This window comes from Paralichthys olivaceus, chromosome 8 (assembly GCF_024713975.1).
Source record: "Paralichthys olivaceus isolate ysfri-2021 chromosome 8, ASM2471397v2, whole genome shotgun sequence".
In the NCBI taxonomy this organism is placed as follows: domain Eukaryota; kingdom Metazoa; phylum Chordata; class Actinopteri; order Pleuronectiformes; family Paralichthyidae; genus Paralichthys; species Paralichthys olivaceus.
In genome coordinates, this window is record NC_091100.1 from 18,955,044 (window position 1) to 18,971,807 (window position 16,764).

The 16,764-nt window shown below is 41.7% G+C and overlaps 3 protein-coding genes across 4 annotated transcripts in view; 2 read left to right on the top strand and 1 right to left on the bottom strand.

Annotated features, from left to right (window-relative positions):
* Positions 1-1,813, bottom strand: part of tsc2 (TSC complex subunit 2) — a 27,217-nt gene extending 25,404 nt beyond the window's left edge. For both annotated transcript variants that reach the window (XM_069529372.1, XM_069529368.1), the window contains exon 1: positions 1,674-1,813. The gene's annotated coding sequence lies outside the window, so the exon portion shown is untranslated. The remainder of the gene's footprint in view (positions 1-1,673) is intronic.
* Positions 1,590-5,832, top strand: nthl1 (nth-like DNA glycosylase 1). The gene is made up of 6 exons (XM_069529374.1): positions 1,590-1,866; positions 2,867-3,135; positions 3,216-3,386; positions 3,544-3,703; positions 4,578-4,683; positions 5,367-5,832. The coding sequence occupies exons 1-6, from the start codon at positions 1,605-1,607 to the stop codon at positions 5,671-5,673; spliced, it is 1,275 nt and encodes a 424-aa protein (XP_069385475.1). The 5' UTR covers positions 1,590-1,604; the 3' UTR covers positions 5,674-5,832.
* Positions 5,833-7,997: 2,165 nt separating this feature from the next.
* LOC109627716 (Na(+)/H(+) exchange regulatory cofactor NHE-RF2) lies at positions 7,998-15,811 on the top strand. Its single transcript, XM_020084474.2, has 6 exons — positions 7,998-8,353; positions 8,692-9,003; positions 13,561-13,752; positions 14,927-15,080; positions 15,174-15,394; positions 15,496-15,811. The coding sequence occupies exons 1-6, from the start codon at positions 8,147-8,149 to the stop codon at positions 15,661-15,663; spliced, it is 1,254 nt and encodes a 417-aa protein (XP_019940033.1). The 5' UTR covers positions 7,998-8,146; the 3' UTR covers positions 15,664-15,811.
* The last annotated feature ends 953 nt before the right edge of the window (positions 15,812-16,764 follow it).

Sequence of the window (16,764 nt, forward strand, 5' to 3'; positions counted from 1 at the left end):
AACATTCTAATTTTCTGTACTTTCCAAGAACCTCTTTAGCAGGAGTGTGTAACCTGTAACCTCTATTTAGGGCCCCGGGGCAAACGGGGCCTGGGGGGGTCCCCACAAACACATGTTACCAAACCACATCATCCAACTGTCAACGCAATGCTGCTATTATCAAAATTATAAGTCTTCACTGAGCACACACATGAAGTAGTAAGGTTTAAGATCAAATCCCATCACCAGACACATCATACACACACAGAGACTTTGAATCTTTAAACAAATCCGTAAAATCCCAAAGCTTTTGGCAGAAAGCTACTGCAGATGGGACCTTCTTAAGTTGCTTCTGACTGTGGTAGTCTCCTGTACAGAGCTGATCAGAGAATTCCAGAGGGCTCTCACAAAAGTGTTGTTGCTGCGGACTGAAAGTTTGTATAAGACACCTAAAATATACAGTTTGTTATAACATAATTTGTTCAAATGTGGTAGAAAGTCGTTTTTAACATTTGGACATGTTGCGTTTGCCTTTAAATGACTCTTGCTGCAATGAAATTAGTGTTTAGCCACGTTTCAACCAAAAGTACCTGGACCTTTTAGTCTTAGGAACTTTTCTCAAGGAACTAAAAGGTTCCCAGAGACCACTGTTCACTTGTGTTTCCATCACAGTCTAAAGAAACAGGAAAATCAGGCAAATTATGAGTCCGGAGAAAGTGACACATAGATCTCCAGCAGCTGGTTGAAATATTGGTCATAAATGGGAAAATAAAAAGGAACTGTAATTACAGTGTGCAGATTGTCTTTATTGAGTTTGAAGACAGCCTGTCAATACAATGATGTTTATATGTTATACTGTGCACATAGTAGCAGTTTTGCTGGTATAATCACATTCTATATGAAGCCTTTAAAAGTGGATGTTTGTCCAAAGTCTGGCTCACTCATTTGTCTTCGTTTTAAGTAGAGAGTGGATGTTATTTTACCTATATTCCAAATAGTAAGTCAAATTTGTATCTCTTCATAGCTGCGATATTGAAGAAACTTGTACTAGGAAGCATTTTACACTGTCCCTTTTTTAAGTTTTATTATAATCAATTTGGTTGTCATCAACACATAAATACAAATACATTTACTTTTATCGTACTGCATTCCCAGATTTGACCTAATTCTATTTTTATTATTGTAATGGGTGGTGATGCTTACATTTCTGTAACATTTGTGTTTGTTCATTTATTTATGTCTGTGTTTATATTTGGTTTTATGAATTTGTATTATTATTATTATAAGAAGAGGAAGAAGAAGAATGATATTGACTTTTGGTCATATGTTGTTGCTAAACTCTATAATATCAACTCTACTGTAAAACTAACTTTAAAAGCAAAAATGATCTGATACATATTCAGATAGTTATAAATCTGTTTTTATACATTTATAAAACATAGTAATAGTGCATATGTACAAGTTGTTGCGGCGTTATGTAATCAATGGAGCCTAAAATATTTTTTGTTAATATAAAATGTGAAATGAATGATTTTATATATATAAACAAATGATGTATTTTGTTTGCACAAACTTTCTGCTTCCCCTCGTGACGCGACAACGAATGAGAAACCGACTTCAGCTTCATGGCTGCGGTCTGCTGCAGCACGAGGGTCTGTGGTGTGTTACCGTGTTTCAGGATGACTTCTCCTTACTTCTCTCAGAGCAGATCCGTGGTCTCCCGGAGTGGAGCTCACACCGGTGGCCGCAGGTCCGCCGCCTCTCTGGGCTCCAGGCTCAGCCGCAGACGGAGGAACGTGGATCCGGTCTCCTCCGTGGAAGTGAAGGTGGAGGTGGAGGAGGCGAGGATCTCTGAGCCAGGACCCTCCTCGGCCCCCTTATCAGCGGGTGATGTTGCACACAGCCGCACAGACACTGGGGAAAACATATGTTAGATGAACCAGCACTGGTTTCTAACACTTGTGCAAAGACAGGGGAATAGTTTTGATTTGTTCACGGGTCACTGTGACACTGTTGCATCTTAAACTTGCAACACTACAACAACCACAGGTAGATGGAGGAAGCTGCCACTCAGGCTGCTGCAGATTAGATTTCACCACTGTTATCATCTGTCAGTGGACACACACAGGTACAGTCACAATACACACAATGTGGCCTGAGGTATATGGACAGGTTCAGTTGTTTTAGGTCTGGGGCTCGTGGCAATTTAAGGGGAATCTTATGTAGTAAGTAGGTTACTGACATACATTTCACAGACAAGAGTGAAGCACTAAGCACACAGTGCTTTACATGGTCAAAGAATTGTAAAACAGAGCTATACCATTCAAATGTAAAAACAACCCTAACATTCACACAAAAAAGTAAAATGCATTTTCCCAAGGTACATTTCTAGGGACATGAGTGGTGCCGGTTTTTGTTTCCATCAAGATCAAACTTGAAAAACAATCCTGAATCTGCACCAACATTCCTCTCTCTTCATCCTTTCACATAGTTTATGAAAATCTGCCCAGTTGTGTTTGTGTAATCTTACTAACAAACAGATATACAAGCCAAGCAACAAATTCAGTGGTGAAAACATAACTGTCTTGGTGGAGGAAATCATTTTTTCCAGTTTGATGTGAAAGAACTTGATTGGCCTGCACAGAGCGCTGACCTCGGCCCCATCCAACTCTGTTGAGATCCAACGGCTGAGGTCCAGCTATGATCCAGGCTGCCGGCCATCATCAGTGTCACTAATGCTGCAGAACATTAATGCCAATGGTTTTGGATGGGATGTTTGATGTGCACATGCTTTGTTTGGTCATGTTTTGTATTTAGCTTTTAATGCAGACGTTTTTTCCAGTCCATGTCAGGTATACATCAGTCTCTCTTCCCTGTGCTTTTTCAGTCAGGTGCCATGAACCCCTCCAACAGACCAGTGTGCAGCCAAAAACAGAAACGGACACTCTGCCGCTGTCTTCGCACGGCCGCAGGAGGAGACAGCTTAAGGTGGAATATGACGAGGATGAGGGTGTTTCACTGGTGAAGACAGAACACTGGGAACCGCCGGACTGGAAGAAACAATTAGGTTTCATTCGTGAGATGAGGAGCGGTCGAGATGCACCTGTAGACAACATGGGAGCAGAGAAATGCTACGACACAGACGCCCCTGCACATGTAGGTGTGGATTTGATTGTCTAATGTCGGTGTAAATCAGTAGTTGATTTAATCCTCTGTTATTGTCTGTGTCGGCACAGGTGAGAAGGTTCCAGGTTCTGGTGTCACTCATGCTGTCCAGTCAGACCAAGGACCAGGTGACGGCAGCAGCCATGCAGAAGCTCAGAGCGCACGGCTGCACAGTAGAGAATATACTCAGCACTGATGATGAGAAACTGGGGAAGCTCATCCACCCTGTCGGCTTCTGGAGGGTAACACGATTACCTCTGCGTCCTTACGTGGTTTACATCAGTAACTTTAATGAAATCACTTTGTGGCCACACTTCCACCTTCATTACCTCCTTGTTTGTTCCTGTTGTGCACCTGAGTTAGTTCTCTCCTGGGTTCTCCACACCCACTCCTCTCTAGACTAAAGTGAAGTATGTGAAGCTGACGTCAGCCATGCTGCAAGAAGAGTTTGGAGGGGACATCCCGAACAGCGTGGAAGGGCTGGTCCGCCTGCCAGGAGTTGGACCTAAGATGGCTCACCTGGCTATGGACATCGCCTGGGACCAGGTGTCTGGAATAGGTAGGAACACAAACTAACCATTGCAAGCACAGCCACAAATCATCTGCAGTTAAAAATATATATCATGTCTTACAGGGTAGCATGACTTCACATAATACGAAACTGAACTTAAAGGGGTAGAATTTAGTGACATCTAGTGGTGAAGTTGCATGTTGCAGCTGAATAACCCTCACCTCACCCTCCCCCTCCAAACGTGAAAGAGAACCTGTGGTAGCTTCAGTTGTTATAAAAATTAAGTTTGTCCAGTTTGAACGACTGTTATAAAACATGGCGGCCTCCGTAGAGAGGACCCACTCCTGATGTAAGAAGAAGGTATCTAAATATAAAGGGTTAAGAAAAAAACTATTCATACAATTTAGATGATCACACACTAATGAAAACATCTTTACAATTATTTTATATATATTTAAATTTCTGCCAATAGATCCCTTTCCTTATCTTATCTAATCAATTGTATTAGAAGATGCACCCTGTTGTTCATAGATCTCTGAATATGGAGACTTTCCAGACAGATTAAAAGGAAAAAACTGCTTGATTGAATTTAAAGGCAATGTTAAGTCTTGACATAGGTATCCACTCTACTGAGTGTCATTCTAGTTCTTTATCTGATCATATATAATGTTATATGACGCATTTTCTGTTTTTGCAATACATTCGTAATTAATAAAGAAGTCAGATTGCACTGAGGCAAAAATGTTGTTAGGTTGTGTGTCTTAAAAAAGGTTGAGGTTGATACAAGCTTAGCTTAGAAAAATAAATCGGAAAGCTGCTGTATATCTGAAATCATGTGACATTAACATTTTCTTTCATAATAATACACAAGTGTAAATGTGCGTGTGCCTGCTGTAAATGATTGTGTCTGCCTTTTGTTTAGGCGTGGACACACATGTGCATCGTATCTCTAACAGGCTGGGCTGGCTCAGGAAGCCCACCAAGAACCCAGAGGCAACACGCAAGGCCCTGGAGGAGTGGTTGCCCAGGTAACAGCATGGCTAGTTCACCGCTGACCTGACCAACTTGATTAGCAGGGGCCGACAAATCTACAACGATCAGTGTCAGCACGAGTGGCTTTGAAACCTGGACCATGGTGACTGACATGTCTGTTCCTGTCAGTGATGTTACTCTTCAATAAAACATGAATAGTATCCTCTGGTCATTCAAAACTCATATCAAACAGTATCTTTTATAAATTCAGACTTGGACACATTTCAAGGTTAGATTATTTAGCTGTGGCACTGATGTATATGTATGTTTATTACGTAATATTAATCTTTTTCTTTTCTTTGCCCTCTCCTATTGATTTGCAATTGATTTAAAGCTGCTATAATAAATATTATATAAATAAATATGAGATGCAGCCCCCCTCAGGTCTATAGAGGTGTTTGGCTTCAGTCAGTGTTTTGGTTTAAAAGCACCTTACTTTTTGTTTTAATTCTCCTTGTATGCTATTATCGGTTTTTGAGGGCCGAAGTAGGCAACTAAAAAAAGACAATTATTTCTGATCAAGTAACTGAACACTACCTACCCAGCATCAAACAAAAAGTTATAAACATTGAGAAGCATTTAGCAGCTGAGGAGTTGGTTCCCCTGCCACTGAATGGTTAAAAAAAACAATTGATGCAGGTTTAAAGTGGCTGATATGTTCCTCTCACACTCTTTGCAGGGAGCTGTGGAGTGAGATTAACTGGCTGCTGGTGGGTTTTGGGCAGCAGGTCTGTCTTCCCATCAACCCCCTCTGCTCCGTGTGTCTGAACCAGCACAGCTGTCCATCTGCCCACAAGAACTCTCCCACAAAGAGGCCTAAAGCTGGATCGCCACACTCTGCGAGTCCAAAGTCACCCTTCAAAACTAAAACTGAACCTGAACTGGAATGTGCTTTTAAAGATGAGAGAACAAAGACGGAGCCACTGTCTTCTCCTGTTTCCTCGACCACACAGAGAAGGAGGCTTAAAGCGAAACTGAACCACTGATTCATTGCATAAGTTTTATATTCTGTGACCAAACACTGAAAACATCAGCATAAGCTAAACATTGTGAATACAGTTTATTTACCGTTTACATTAAATTCAATATTTTTTGTACTGTTAGTCATTAGTTTTTTTACCAAATAAAAAAAGTCATGTCGAAAACTAGAGGTTTAAGTCATTCATTTCAGGTTTACCATTGATTCAAAAAGAGACATTTTGAGAAAAAAAATCAATCCAGAATTTCACTCAAAGGATTTCTTTAGAATTTCACAAAAACATCCCACAATATTCAAGAAAGTGAAAGTTACTGGGTTCTTGCTCGGCCTATGTCCCTTCCTTCCACCGTCTTTCAATAAAATCAGTTTAGTTTTGTGGAATCCTGCTACTGCAATGAAATCAACCCCCGTTGTTGAGGAACTAATCCAAAGTCTATCAGTGTTGTATGCACATATTCACATTTCATTATGTTATTCCCCTGAACCTGGAATATACTATCCATCACTGTAGAAATTAAAGAACATGAGCAGGATAAACAAAATGCATAAAGCTGGTTGTATTCATCTATCTCTTGTTGGCAGATCATATTTTACCCGCAATTGTGAAACGTTTAGTCAAAAGAACTGACCCAACACTAAAGATTGTCATTGTGGTTCAACCCCAGAATCATTGTACAACTACAGCATCATGGCCTCTTTTCAAAAGTACACAACAAGTGGTGGCATGATGATACTCAGCAGCACAGCTTGTAGGTTTATCCTCTGTATTTCAAGCCTGTATTGAAACAACAGTCAGGTGCTTATGAGAAGATCGAAACAGGTTTCGCTTGTTGTAATTATTTTTCCTGCTCAAGCAAGTAACCAAAACAAATTGACTTACAGTGTAAGTGACACCTGTTCCAAACTTAATCTCTATTAGATTGTCTAACAATAAAATTGAGTATTTAATTGACTGTTGTTTAAGGCAACCTTGTTAACTATGTTGTATCTTTTTAAATGTGAATATTTTGTATGTAATGGGAATGAACTTGGATTTTCTTGAACTCTTGTCCACATGAGTACATTATAAAAGAGACTTTAATTACTTCACAGAGGTAGTCTCGTCCAGTAACCACAGTAGTAGGCATGTTAAAGCAGGAAGTGTGCAGGTGTAATCACTTACAGTAAGGAGTGCATCCTGTGCCTCCTCCAGGGCTTGTGGTTGCTTGGATCACTGTCACCTCACTGAGACACTTAGTGTTGTTAGTTACACCTGTGTTCATGCACACATTTATTCCTCCAATGGTTTTTTTTTGTTGATTCAACTATTAGACTGTTAATGATGGCAGAGCTGAATGAGCACTTACATTCACAGTCACTATACAACTAGCATGCATGGTAGTGTTGACCATGAAACAGCTGACAGCATGACTCAGGCAACAATGTAATATTTCCCCTGTGGCGCATTGCTCAAGGGCACATCAGCAGCACTGTTGAGGATTACTGTCTTGACACGTGTGAATCTGAGAGGCATCAAACTGTCATCTACACAAATATTCGTCCTGTGCACGTGTCATCTTTACTGAATATCAGTGATATCTTGTACTCTGCTCTCCTGAATTACACAAGATTCTCCTGTTGTTTTCTCTACACGCCCTGGCCTCCACGCCACAAAGACAAGGAAGTTATATTTCATGATTAAATCTCCTTATACGCAACCCATCCGTTTACTGATCTCCATGTGAGGGAACGGGGACAGAGGGCGGATCAGGCAGATATCCGCTCTCAGGTCACAGTCAGTCTGGTTTCACCTCCACCACCTGAGGAGAAGCCTCTGGATCCTTGGCATCACACTGTCGGGCCACTTGTTGAACGCGCCTCGAGCGCACCTTGGCTGCCCTCTGTGGACTCATCTCATCCCCAAACAAACAAACCGTGTTGCCTTTGCGCTAACTCCTCTGACAGGTAATAGTTTTATGTCACTACAGGGCGTCTGCGCTCAGGCGTCAGGTGTGCGCACAGAGAGAAAGAGAGAGAGTGGGGGATAGTGGCATCTGCTGTCGACGCCTCCTCAGTCTCACCGGGTCGGACAGGAGGACACCTGCCCAGTTGACGAGGAGAATTAAGCGTTACGTGCGAGGAAAAGCTTTCTAATCTCTGATCGCTTGGATTATTGCTCCAATGGACGGGATTTAGCCCCTGTCTGTGGTCTTTGGCCGCTATTTTACGCACAGCGCGCACCGCTTTTTTTGCGGTCCCTTGGCATTTTTGCACGATGGATTAAACACTCATTAGTTTTAACCTAGTTTTTGATTTGTCTTTGAACAATTGTGGATTATTAATGGACTCGCATCATGCTAAATGATGGTGATCTTTTTCTCCCTGCAGCGCGCAGCCGTACATTGGATTAAGAGCCAGAGCCTTTCCACAGCTCCTGGACAAAGCGCCAGTTTGTTCTGCTGAGACACTTCGACTTGTTTTCCACCTTGTGACTCGCAGGGATGGAGAGTGAGCTGAGACCCAGGCTGTGTTTCCTGACTAAAGGACAGCGCGGGTATGGCTTTCACCTGCACGGTGAGCGGAATAAAGGCGGACAGTTCATCCGCAGAGTGGACCCCGGCTCCTCGGCTGACCTGGGCGGGCTGAGACCAGGAGACCGGGTGGTGGAGGTGAACGGCGAGAATGTGGAGAAAGAAAATCACCATCAAGTGAGTGATAATATATAGAGATTTGAAAAAAATCATCCCAGGTGTAATGTTGTGTTGGACATGAGCCAGGACATGAGCCATGAGAGCCACATGAACTCTCTGAGGTGCAAACAATGAGTTGTATACTTGTTAGACCACTTTTGCTGTTGCCTGAGGAGGAGGAGGGGAGCTATTAAAATGGGTCAATATCCTCCTTGTGAAATGGGAATCACTGGGTGTCTTTGTCACGTCAAAAGTATATTATGCACAGGCTAGCTCAGAGTGGACAACATGTTATTACAGCACATTTTAATTGTTCTCAATCCTCCTCTCTGCCACTTCTCTCTGCCTCACTGCAGGTGGTGAATCGTATCCGGGAGGTGGAGCACCGCACCAGGTTGCTGGTGGTGGACAGAGACACGGACGACTACCTCCTCAGCCAAGGCCTGGCCTGCACCGAGGACCTCGCCGTCGAGATGGGAACCCTCTCCCCGCGGCCCTCGCCCGCAGCCACCCCTTCCTCTTCTCCCATCCCCAGAGAGTGTTTACCCATGTCACCCAACCACACACACTCATTTCACCCTCCTGCTGCAAACTCCCCCACTCATGTGATTACACAAGGCAAGGTCAAGAGATCCTCAGTGACATCAAGTACAACAACTGAGACAGAGGTAAGGGGGGAGATCAACACACAAGACTCTGCTTTGTGGTCGAATGTTTTTATATTCAGACGGCTTTCATGGATGACCTGTTTTTATCAGACGAAAAAAAAAGGGAGCAGACCAAAGTCTGGATTTGAAATGGTTAGTTTCACATGCCGGCCTCCAGCAGTGAACCAGTAAATTACTGTGTTAAGTTTGTGTGAGACACTGAACATTCCTCTCTTGTACCTGATGCCCATCAAATACTAATCTGGACTGGAGCACTTTGACTGTTAGTCTCACAGCAGTGCCTTTAGAGAGGTTTTTGTGGCTTCTTATAACAGCTATGAGTGAAAAAATCTAAAAAAAAAAAAGCAGGGCAGAAACAGGCCTCTGAGTGCAGTGACAAAGACAAAAAAGGGCATAAGCATAAAAGAGTTTAAGAAAAGACCCAAGTCAGGGCACTTGATTTGGAGTTGTAAGTAACTAATGGACTGACTTGAAATGATTCAGCATTATTCACAATATTGGGGCTTGAATTTCTTCTTTAACGGACACAAAATACTGTAATCACTTGTCCTCTAGTCAATCAAACATCTCAGATCATCTGAATCCATTGTTTTATCTATTTATTACAAGCCACTGACGTCTCTCATAGGTGTGAAGACTTAAACTAGAAAGTGGTCTCTATGTGCAAAATGAGATTCCACACCTCACTCATTCAGCTGTTGGGTTGTTCCCACCTGACTGTAGACAAAACTCTGCTCAACTGACTGTTTCCTGCTAGAATACTATAGGTATTGTTTACAGAGGCCGGATCTCCACTTTGGGAAAGACAGTGGGAGACTGTGTGCCCAAGTCAGAGGTGTGAACCACAGACTTCACTGAGAATTTGTCCCTTCACCCCCTCATTGTTTTGTATACAGCGTTATAAAGAGACAGATAAAAACAGTCTGAGAGTAGAAAATCTCAGACGTCTGTCGGCCTTAAGCTCTTATTTTGACAGGAGGCTCAGCTGAGGCAGTGCACCCAGGGACTGTTTGGATTTTACCACTCATCTTGTCTGCTTGACTCTAGATTTAGTGGGTTTTGCAGCTTCTGAATGTCTGCTGGGAGGAAAGATAGCAGACATAGGAGGGATCAGGTTTGACATAACTGCTTTACACTTTTGTATTTGTGTTGTTTATTTTGGGCTTGAGGCACATAATCTCTCCTAGTGTGGGACATGGTGGGTTTTTTTTTTGCTATGCTCTCAAAGCTGTGCACAACAAAGTCAGATACATTGACGTGCCAGTACACATGATGCAACAAAATCAAAAAGTGCTGTGACATCACTGTGACATGCGGCTGCAGAAATAACCGGGAACTGGCTGTCAGAGATTGAGTCCAGTGTTTGGGCTTCAAACAAAGTAAGACCAGGATCCCAGGGAACCCGCAGCTCACGTCAAACTGCCATCTGTTTGGCCCGAAGGCAGGGTAAATACAGGCTGCCCCTGCGCTGGCCGTCACAACTTTCTCTCCCTTTGTGTCTCTCTCTCTCTCTCTCAGTCATTTCAGTAAAAGGTTTAGATAAAACAAAAGCATGTGCAACGATAGCAGCACCTATACAACAACACAGAGCAATCTATTACATTACAAGTGACAGCCTTAACCGATACAATCATTTTATACAGTATATGTTTTTTGTTGTTTTTTAATCACAGAGCTCCTGACATTGTCCGCATTCAGCTACTTTGAAATTAACCATAACTGGGGGCAGAGGTTTTTTTATAATCTCTTCAAAGTGTGTTTTAAGGCATAAATTGTCTCTTTGCCATTAATATATATCCGACAAAATAAGACATTTAATATATCGTTTTTTCTTCCTCCATCAGCAATAAGATTACCTAAAGAAAGAGTCTTTTTGGTGAGCACCATAAGGTTCCCCGGATTTCCTGCAGTTTCCATGCGTCTGCCTTTTAGTAAACAGACATCTTTTCACTTTCTATACCTATTGAAATATACTGACAATGATGCAGAAGGACTCATGCATTTACAAAGTGCAAATAAATAACAGACATTTACTCAAGTAAAAGGGCCACATTAACTTTTTTACTTGAGTGAAAGTATGTAAGTACTTGCTGTTAAGTATATTTAGGTATTAAAAGTAAAAGTACTGGCAGGGTGTAGCCTATTCCCTAATGCAATGGTCTATTACATCATTAACTGTGCCTACTGTATATTCTGTTTGATGCAAGAATGATAGAGAATTTGTCATATTGATGAAGAACGCTGCAGATGATGCAACTGAAAATACTTGTATTGTCATATTAATTAATGAACAATTCTGGGCCCTGCCTGCTCTGTTTGGATCATTGGACCAACTCTCTTTTCATTATTGATTAATTCGAAATATAAAAAATATCAATGCGATCAATTAACGCAATCAGGGTAAAAATGTAGTGAAGTACAGAGTACAGATATTTGCTGGTATATTTACCTGAAAATAAGTAAATAATCTTCTTCAGTAAAGTACAGATTTTTGGCCTCTAACTCAGCAGCTCTGATTAGAGATACATCATGGTATATTAATCCCGGGGTTACCGCAGACTCATGCAAACAGTACACATTCACATCACAATCTCTTCTTCATCTCTCCCCCTCTGTGACGTACATCTTGTCACTGACATTCATCGCGCTGATCATGTAAATACAGATGCAATTTCATCGTTGCATGATATTATTATGAAAGCAGACACCCATATGCAGTAGTCTTACGTAACCGCAATGTTGACTGCTGTCATGTCCACGCAACAGTCGCACGCAGTTAACTTACACAACGCAACACCCCCGCTAACCTCCCTGTGTACATTTGATTTACTGCTAACATTTTTCATTTATACGGTGTGGTATTTGATTAAGTCGTTCATAAGACATTTCTGTCTCAACTAATTGATTAATCATCTGAATTGTAAAATAGTGAAAAGCAAACATCAAAAATCATATCACATCTTCAAATGGATTGTTTTGTCCAGCAAATAGTCAAAGCCCTGGAAATTGATTTATTTATAATATTATGAAACAAGATAGGAAGTGGAATGGAAACTCTGTCACCAAAAATAATAGTATAATAATAATATAATAATACTAATTAATTAATCTACTAACTGTTTCAGCTCTAACTGTTTCGATTATCAATATCACAACATGGAAATACTGTATCTGTAGAAAAAAGACAGAGAATGGATCAGTTGATTTCCAGGGCAGCATGGTGTTCAGCCTGTGTCAATTAATTTGGGCCGACGTGGTAAATATAGTAAACAGGGCAGCCACATGGACTGATGTCTTAAAGCAGAAGGAGACATGGTGACCCATCACCACAGTGACCTGACCTGACATTGTGGTGATCCGTCACCAAGGTGATCTGTTCCATTGCTACAGCTCGCACTCTGGCTGACAGACCCATGATGAGCGCTGTCTCCATCTGCGTGTCTTCATGTGCACGTGTGTGTGTGTGCACTCAGAATCTTTCTTAATGGAGCAGAAAGTACAGAGAGATCTGTCAGAGAGCCTTCAGGTCAGCTTACCCATGAAGACACAGTCACAGCACCAGACAGACACTGCGCAGCCCTCAGGACACAGACCAATGTGTGGTCCTGGCACACAAACACAAACACACACACACACACACACACACAGCATGTACCTGTAGCCAAAGGGCAGGTTCAGTCAGGCAGGTGAGTCACACAATGTGTCAACTCCTGTCATTAGTCGTTAGACTGAGGGTTGGTATTAATGTCTCTCAGGCAGATCCACTTAGCCCACTGGCTCATCCCAGCAGCCACTTTCTCCTGGTTAACAGCCACACCAGAACATTCTGTCACCACCTTATTCAAAATAAAATTTGCATTAAAATGCATGTAACTCTTCATAGACTCAAATGAAATGATACGATAAGATACGTTACGTTATGTTACGATACAAAATCAATGAATCAATAAAACACTATTTGTATAGCACCTTAGCATAATAAAAAAATGCTGACGATAACATATGGAACACATTTTAAATGTCACAACTTTAACAATAAAAATAATAGAAAGTACAATAAATGTTTTTCATAACAACAATAAAATATATTTATATTAATAATTCTGATTAAGAAAGAAAATTGTAAGAAAATTGAAAGTGTAATAAATAGAGGGAATATGAGTCAAATAAGATGTGTCATGATATGATATGATATATGATCATATTGTTGTAAAGAACAATAACACTGAAAGTTGCAATATTTAGTTATTGCCCAGCCCTAACCTACACAATCCAACATCAAATCCCTGCAGTCGCTACTATATCGTGTATTAGTATTTACAATGTGTCACTAAGGTGTCTCGACCAATAAAACATCATCACAAACTGCATACGCCATTGTTTTTCATTCACTTCCATTTGATAGAACAATTGTTTGAGTTTCATAATCTGTCAAAACTGATGTTAAGCCTATATTACAGTCTGTTTACATGATAAAGCAATTCTACAGTTCAATTCAATCTGCAACTTAAATCTGTTTTAGTGAAGACTTTGTTCTTGTCTTATTTCTCATTGCAGTCTCAGTCTGAGCCCTCACCAGAGTTGACAACTGGGCTCTTCCCCCGACTGTGTCACGTGGTGAAGGGGGAGAACGGCTATGGCTTCAACCTGCACAGCAATAAGACCAAGCGTGGCCAGTTTGTCCGTTCTGTGGACCCTGGTTCAGCTGCAGAGAGCGCAGACATCCGGCCTGGAGACAGACTAGTGGAGGTAGTCGATCAAGTTATTCAAAGTCTTGTTAAATAGGTTACAGGCAAATGATGAGCTTATGAGTCAAGCAAAGGTTCGTTATCAGAGAGTGTCCAAATACAGTTGTGATCAGTGGGTCAGGCAGATTTGCATTCACACACAAGCAATTCCTGCAAACCATTCTATATTCACATGATCTATATCAGCAAGATGTAACATGGACATGATCAAATCTATGTTGGGAAAAATTACTATTCCTCATCAAGATGCAACCCACACATTAGAATAAACCTTCGTTACATTTAAACCTTTATAGAAACGTCAATAAAAACAACAGAACCCACGCCATAGTCAGTTCCCAGATTTGTGGTGTGATTAGATTAGAGCAGATTAACTCGAGATTAGAATAGGTGTGAGAGAGAAGTCTTGATCTAAGAGGTAAAGGGAGAGAAGGGGATAATCTTGAATAGAAGTGTAGAGAGGGAGATGGTGTTTCGGTTTTATTATATGTTTACCTGCATGCACGTGTGTCACAGGGGTGCAGATATGAGTGAGATTCTGTGGCCCTCTGTGTGAGGTGCACAGTTAACATTGTGGAGGCAGGAAGACAATTCTTGCAAATCACTTCCCTTCTATTCAAATCAGCTGATCGTTTAGACCACACATACTGTGCCTCCTGTCATGTTATGTCATGGCTACTCCGTAATCTTTGCTTTGTCTCCTATTCTCCTCCTATGCCTCCAATTATGATTTAATAATCAGTAATAACAATAAACTTAATTTAAGTAGTACTTCTCTTCTCGTTAAAAATAATGTGGACACAAGTCAACAGGATACAATCTCAATCCACAGTCTTACCAATGACTTATTTTTGAGCATTTTTTTGCCCATATATCTCCTGATATATCCTGTTCAAAAGAACATGAGGTCACCATGACCTTTGACCTTCAATTGACCAAAATCTGATCAGTTCTTCTTTAAGTGCAAGTGAACATTTGTACCAAATTTGAAGGAACTGCTTCAATGCACTTTTGAGAAGTTCACAAGAATGAGATATATGGATGGACAACCTAATAATATAATGCCTCTGACCACCGGCTGTGGGCGGCGTGGAGACAGAAAAAAAGGAATTCAAATCACAAAGAAGTTTCTCCTACATCTTGTCCCTCTGATGTCTCATTGTCCTCTGTCTCAGGTGAATGGAGTGAACATCGAGGGTCTGAAGCACGCGGAGGTGGTGACCCTCATCAAAGCAGGAGGAAACGAAGTCCGCCTCATTATGGTCGACCAGGAGACGGACAAGCTCTTCCACAGACTAGGGATCACACCCACCACCCGCAATGTCAAAGGTCACTTAGAACACTCATACAGACAGACACATACAACTCGCTATACTCTCCTGTCATCCTAGTTAACGTTGTGTCTTCTGTTTATTTCCTCAGAGATCTATGTGGACGAATCGGCTTCAGAAAGCGTCCCACCCACTCCGTCTCCCACCACTGAACCGCCAGGCACGGATGCACCAATCGTCAACATCACGCTGATTGACTCCCCCGATCACAAAGTGTCTCCAAAGTCCCGCACCAATGGGAGCTCAGCATCCCAGTCTTCTAGAAGCTCCACCACCCAATCAGAGATCAGCAGCTCAGACATGAGCATCCAGGTGAGGGAGGAGACGATGTAAGACGCCATAAAAACAAGTGACAGGGATGTGAAGCTGCTGAATGTGTTGCATTAACAAATGTGTGTTTGTGTGTGTTGTAGGTCCCTGATGAGGACGACAGGCGTGTTTCAGACCCTTTCATGGACAGTGGCCTGCGACTGAGTCCGACAGCTGCTGAGGCAAAGCAAAAGGCCCTCACCGGCCGCAACAAAAAGAGAGCGCCCCCTATGGACTGGAGCAAGAGACAAGAGATCTTCAGCAACTTCTGACCCATTAAGGATACATTGACAAAACACAGACGAAGCATGAGGATTGCATCAACGATTATTATCAATGATCCCTACTGTAGGTGTAGGCGTAATCATAAGTACAGTACCTCCATCTTAAGAGACACAAATGGAAGAACGATGCAAAAAGATAAAAATCAAGTAGTTCCATTTACATAAACTGTGTAACAATTCAGGAGCGAAGGAGGTGGAGTAGAGCGTGATGGCAGCACAGAAATGGGACAGTCTGGTCTACAGAGGATTTCTGTGGTCTGCGTCACCAGCCTGTCCCATCCTGTCGCCGAGCAACAAAGCTGCAGTTGGACACGACGAGAAAGTTTTAATGCCTGTTGGGTTTTTTAACATGTCAGCTGTTCAGTTGAAGCCTGATGCATCTAAAAGTATTGGATGTTTTGGTCTCGTCACTTGCCTGTGCTATTATCCCTTTGAAAAGCAGTTTGCCACCTAAGCGCTATGAATCCTGGATTCACCCGTAGGGAGTAAAGTGACGGCTCCATTTTATGGTCACATTGATGTGAAACGCAGCCTGTGATGGAGGCGGCCCCTGAATTGGGACACAGCAGTAGTCACATTAATATAGTGCTATTCTTAAGTTCTGTTCTGGGTAAAAACATATTTTATTTATCTTCTCTAGAGACTTTATAAGGACAAGGTCACGTGCGGCTGTGTCATAAACTTTACACCACGCTGCACTAAACAAGGACATTGATGACCAGCACACCATCAACTGAGAGACTTTTAAATTGAACCGGTGCCTGATCAAGACACAGTGTTCCTCTTTATTAAAACATATGTCAGAGGCATGAGGAGTAACATGTGAGTCTATAGCCTGTATGTTTTCCTGCTGTATCACTTATATGTATCACTCATATTTTCAGCATGTGTCTGTTACTTTTCTTTTTGAAGTTGGAGTTTTATGTCTTTTTCGCTTTACTATGAGTTTGTCTCCCTGCTATAGTTGTCTCTGAATTACTGTTTTGTCAGTTTAATGTAGATACAATGTAAAAACATGTAAAATGTAAATGCAGAGACAGTGGGGGAGGCTAAGTTGTCACATGTATGTTTGATCACCTCAGTGCTTCT

Coding starts and splice junctions, on each gene's coding strand:
- nthl1 (XM_069529374.1), top strand. CDS start 1,605: ATGGCTGCGGTCTGCTGCAGCACGAGGGTCTGTGGTGTGTTACCGTGT. Junction 3,136..3,215: donor ACACAGACGCCCCTGCACAT/GTAGGTGTGGAT, acceptor GTGTCGGCACAG/GTGAGAAGGTTCCAGGTTCT. Junction 3,704..4,577: donor GGACCAGGTGTCTGGAATAG/GTAGGAACACAA, acceptor CCTTTTGTTTAG/GCGTGGACACACATGTGCAT.
- LOC109627716 (XM_020084474.2), top strand. CDS start 8,147: ATGGAGAGTGAGCTGAGACCCAGGCTGTGTTTCCTGACTAAAGGACAG. Junction 15,081..15,173: donor CACCACCCGCAATGTCAAAG/GTCACTTAGAAC, acceptor TTATTTCCTCAG/AGATCTATGTGGACGAATCG. Junction 15,395..15,495: donor GCTCAGACATGAGCATCCAG/GTGAGGGAGGAG, acceptor TGTGTGTTGTAG/GTCCCTGATGAGGACGACAG.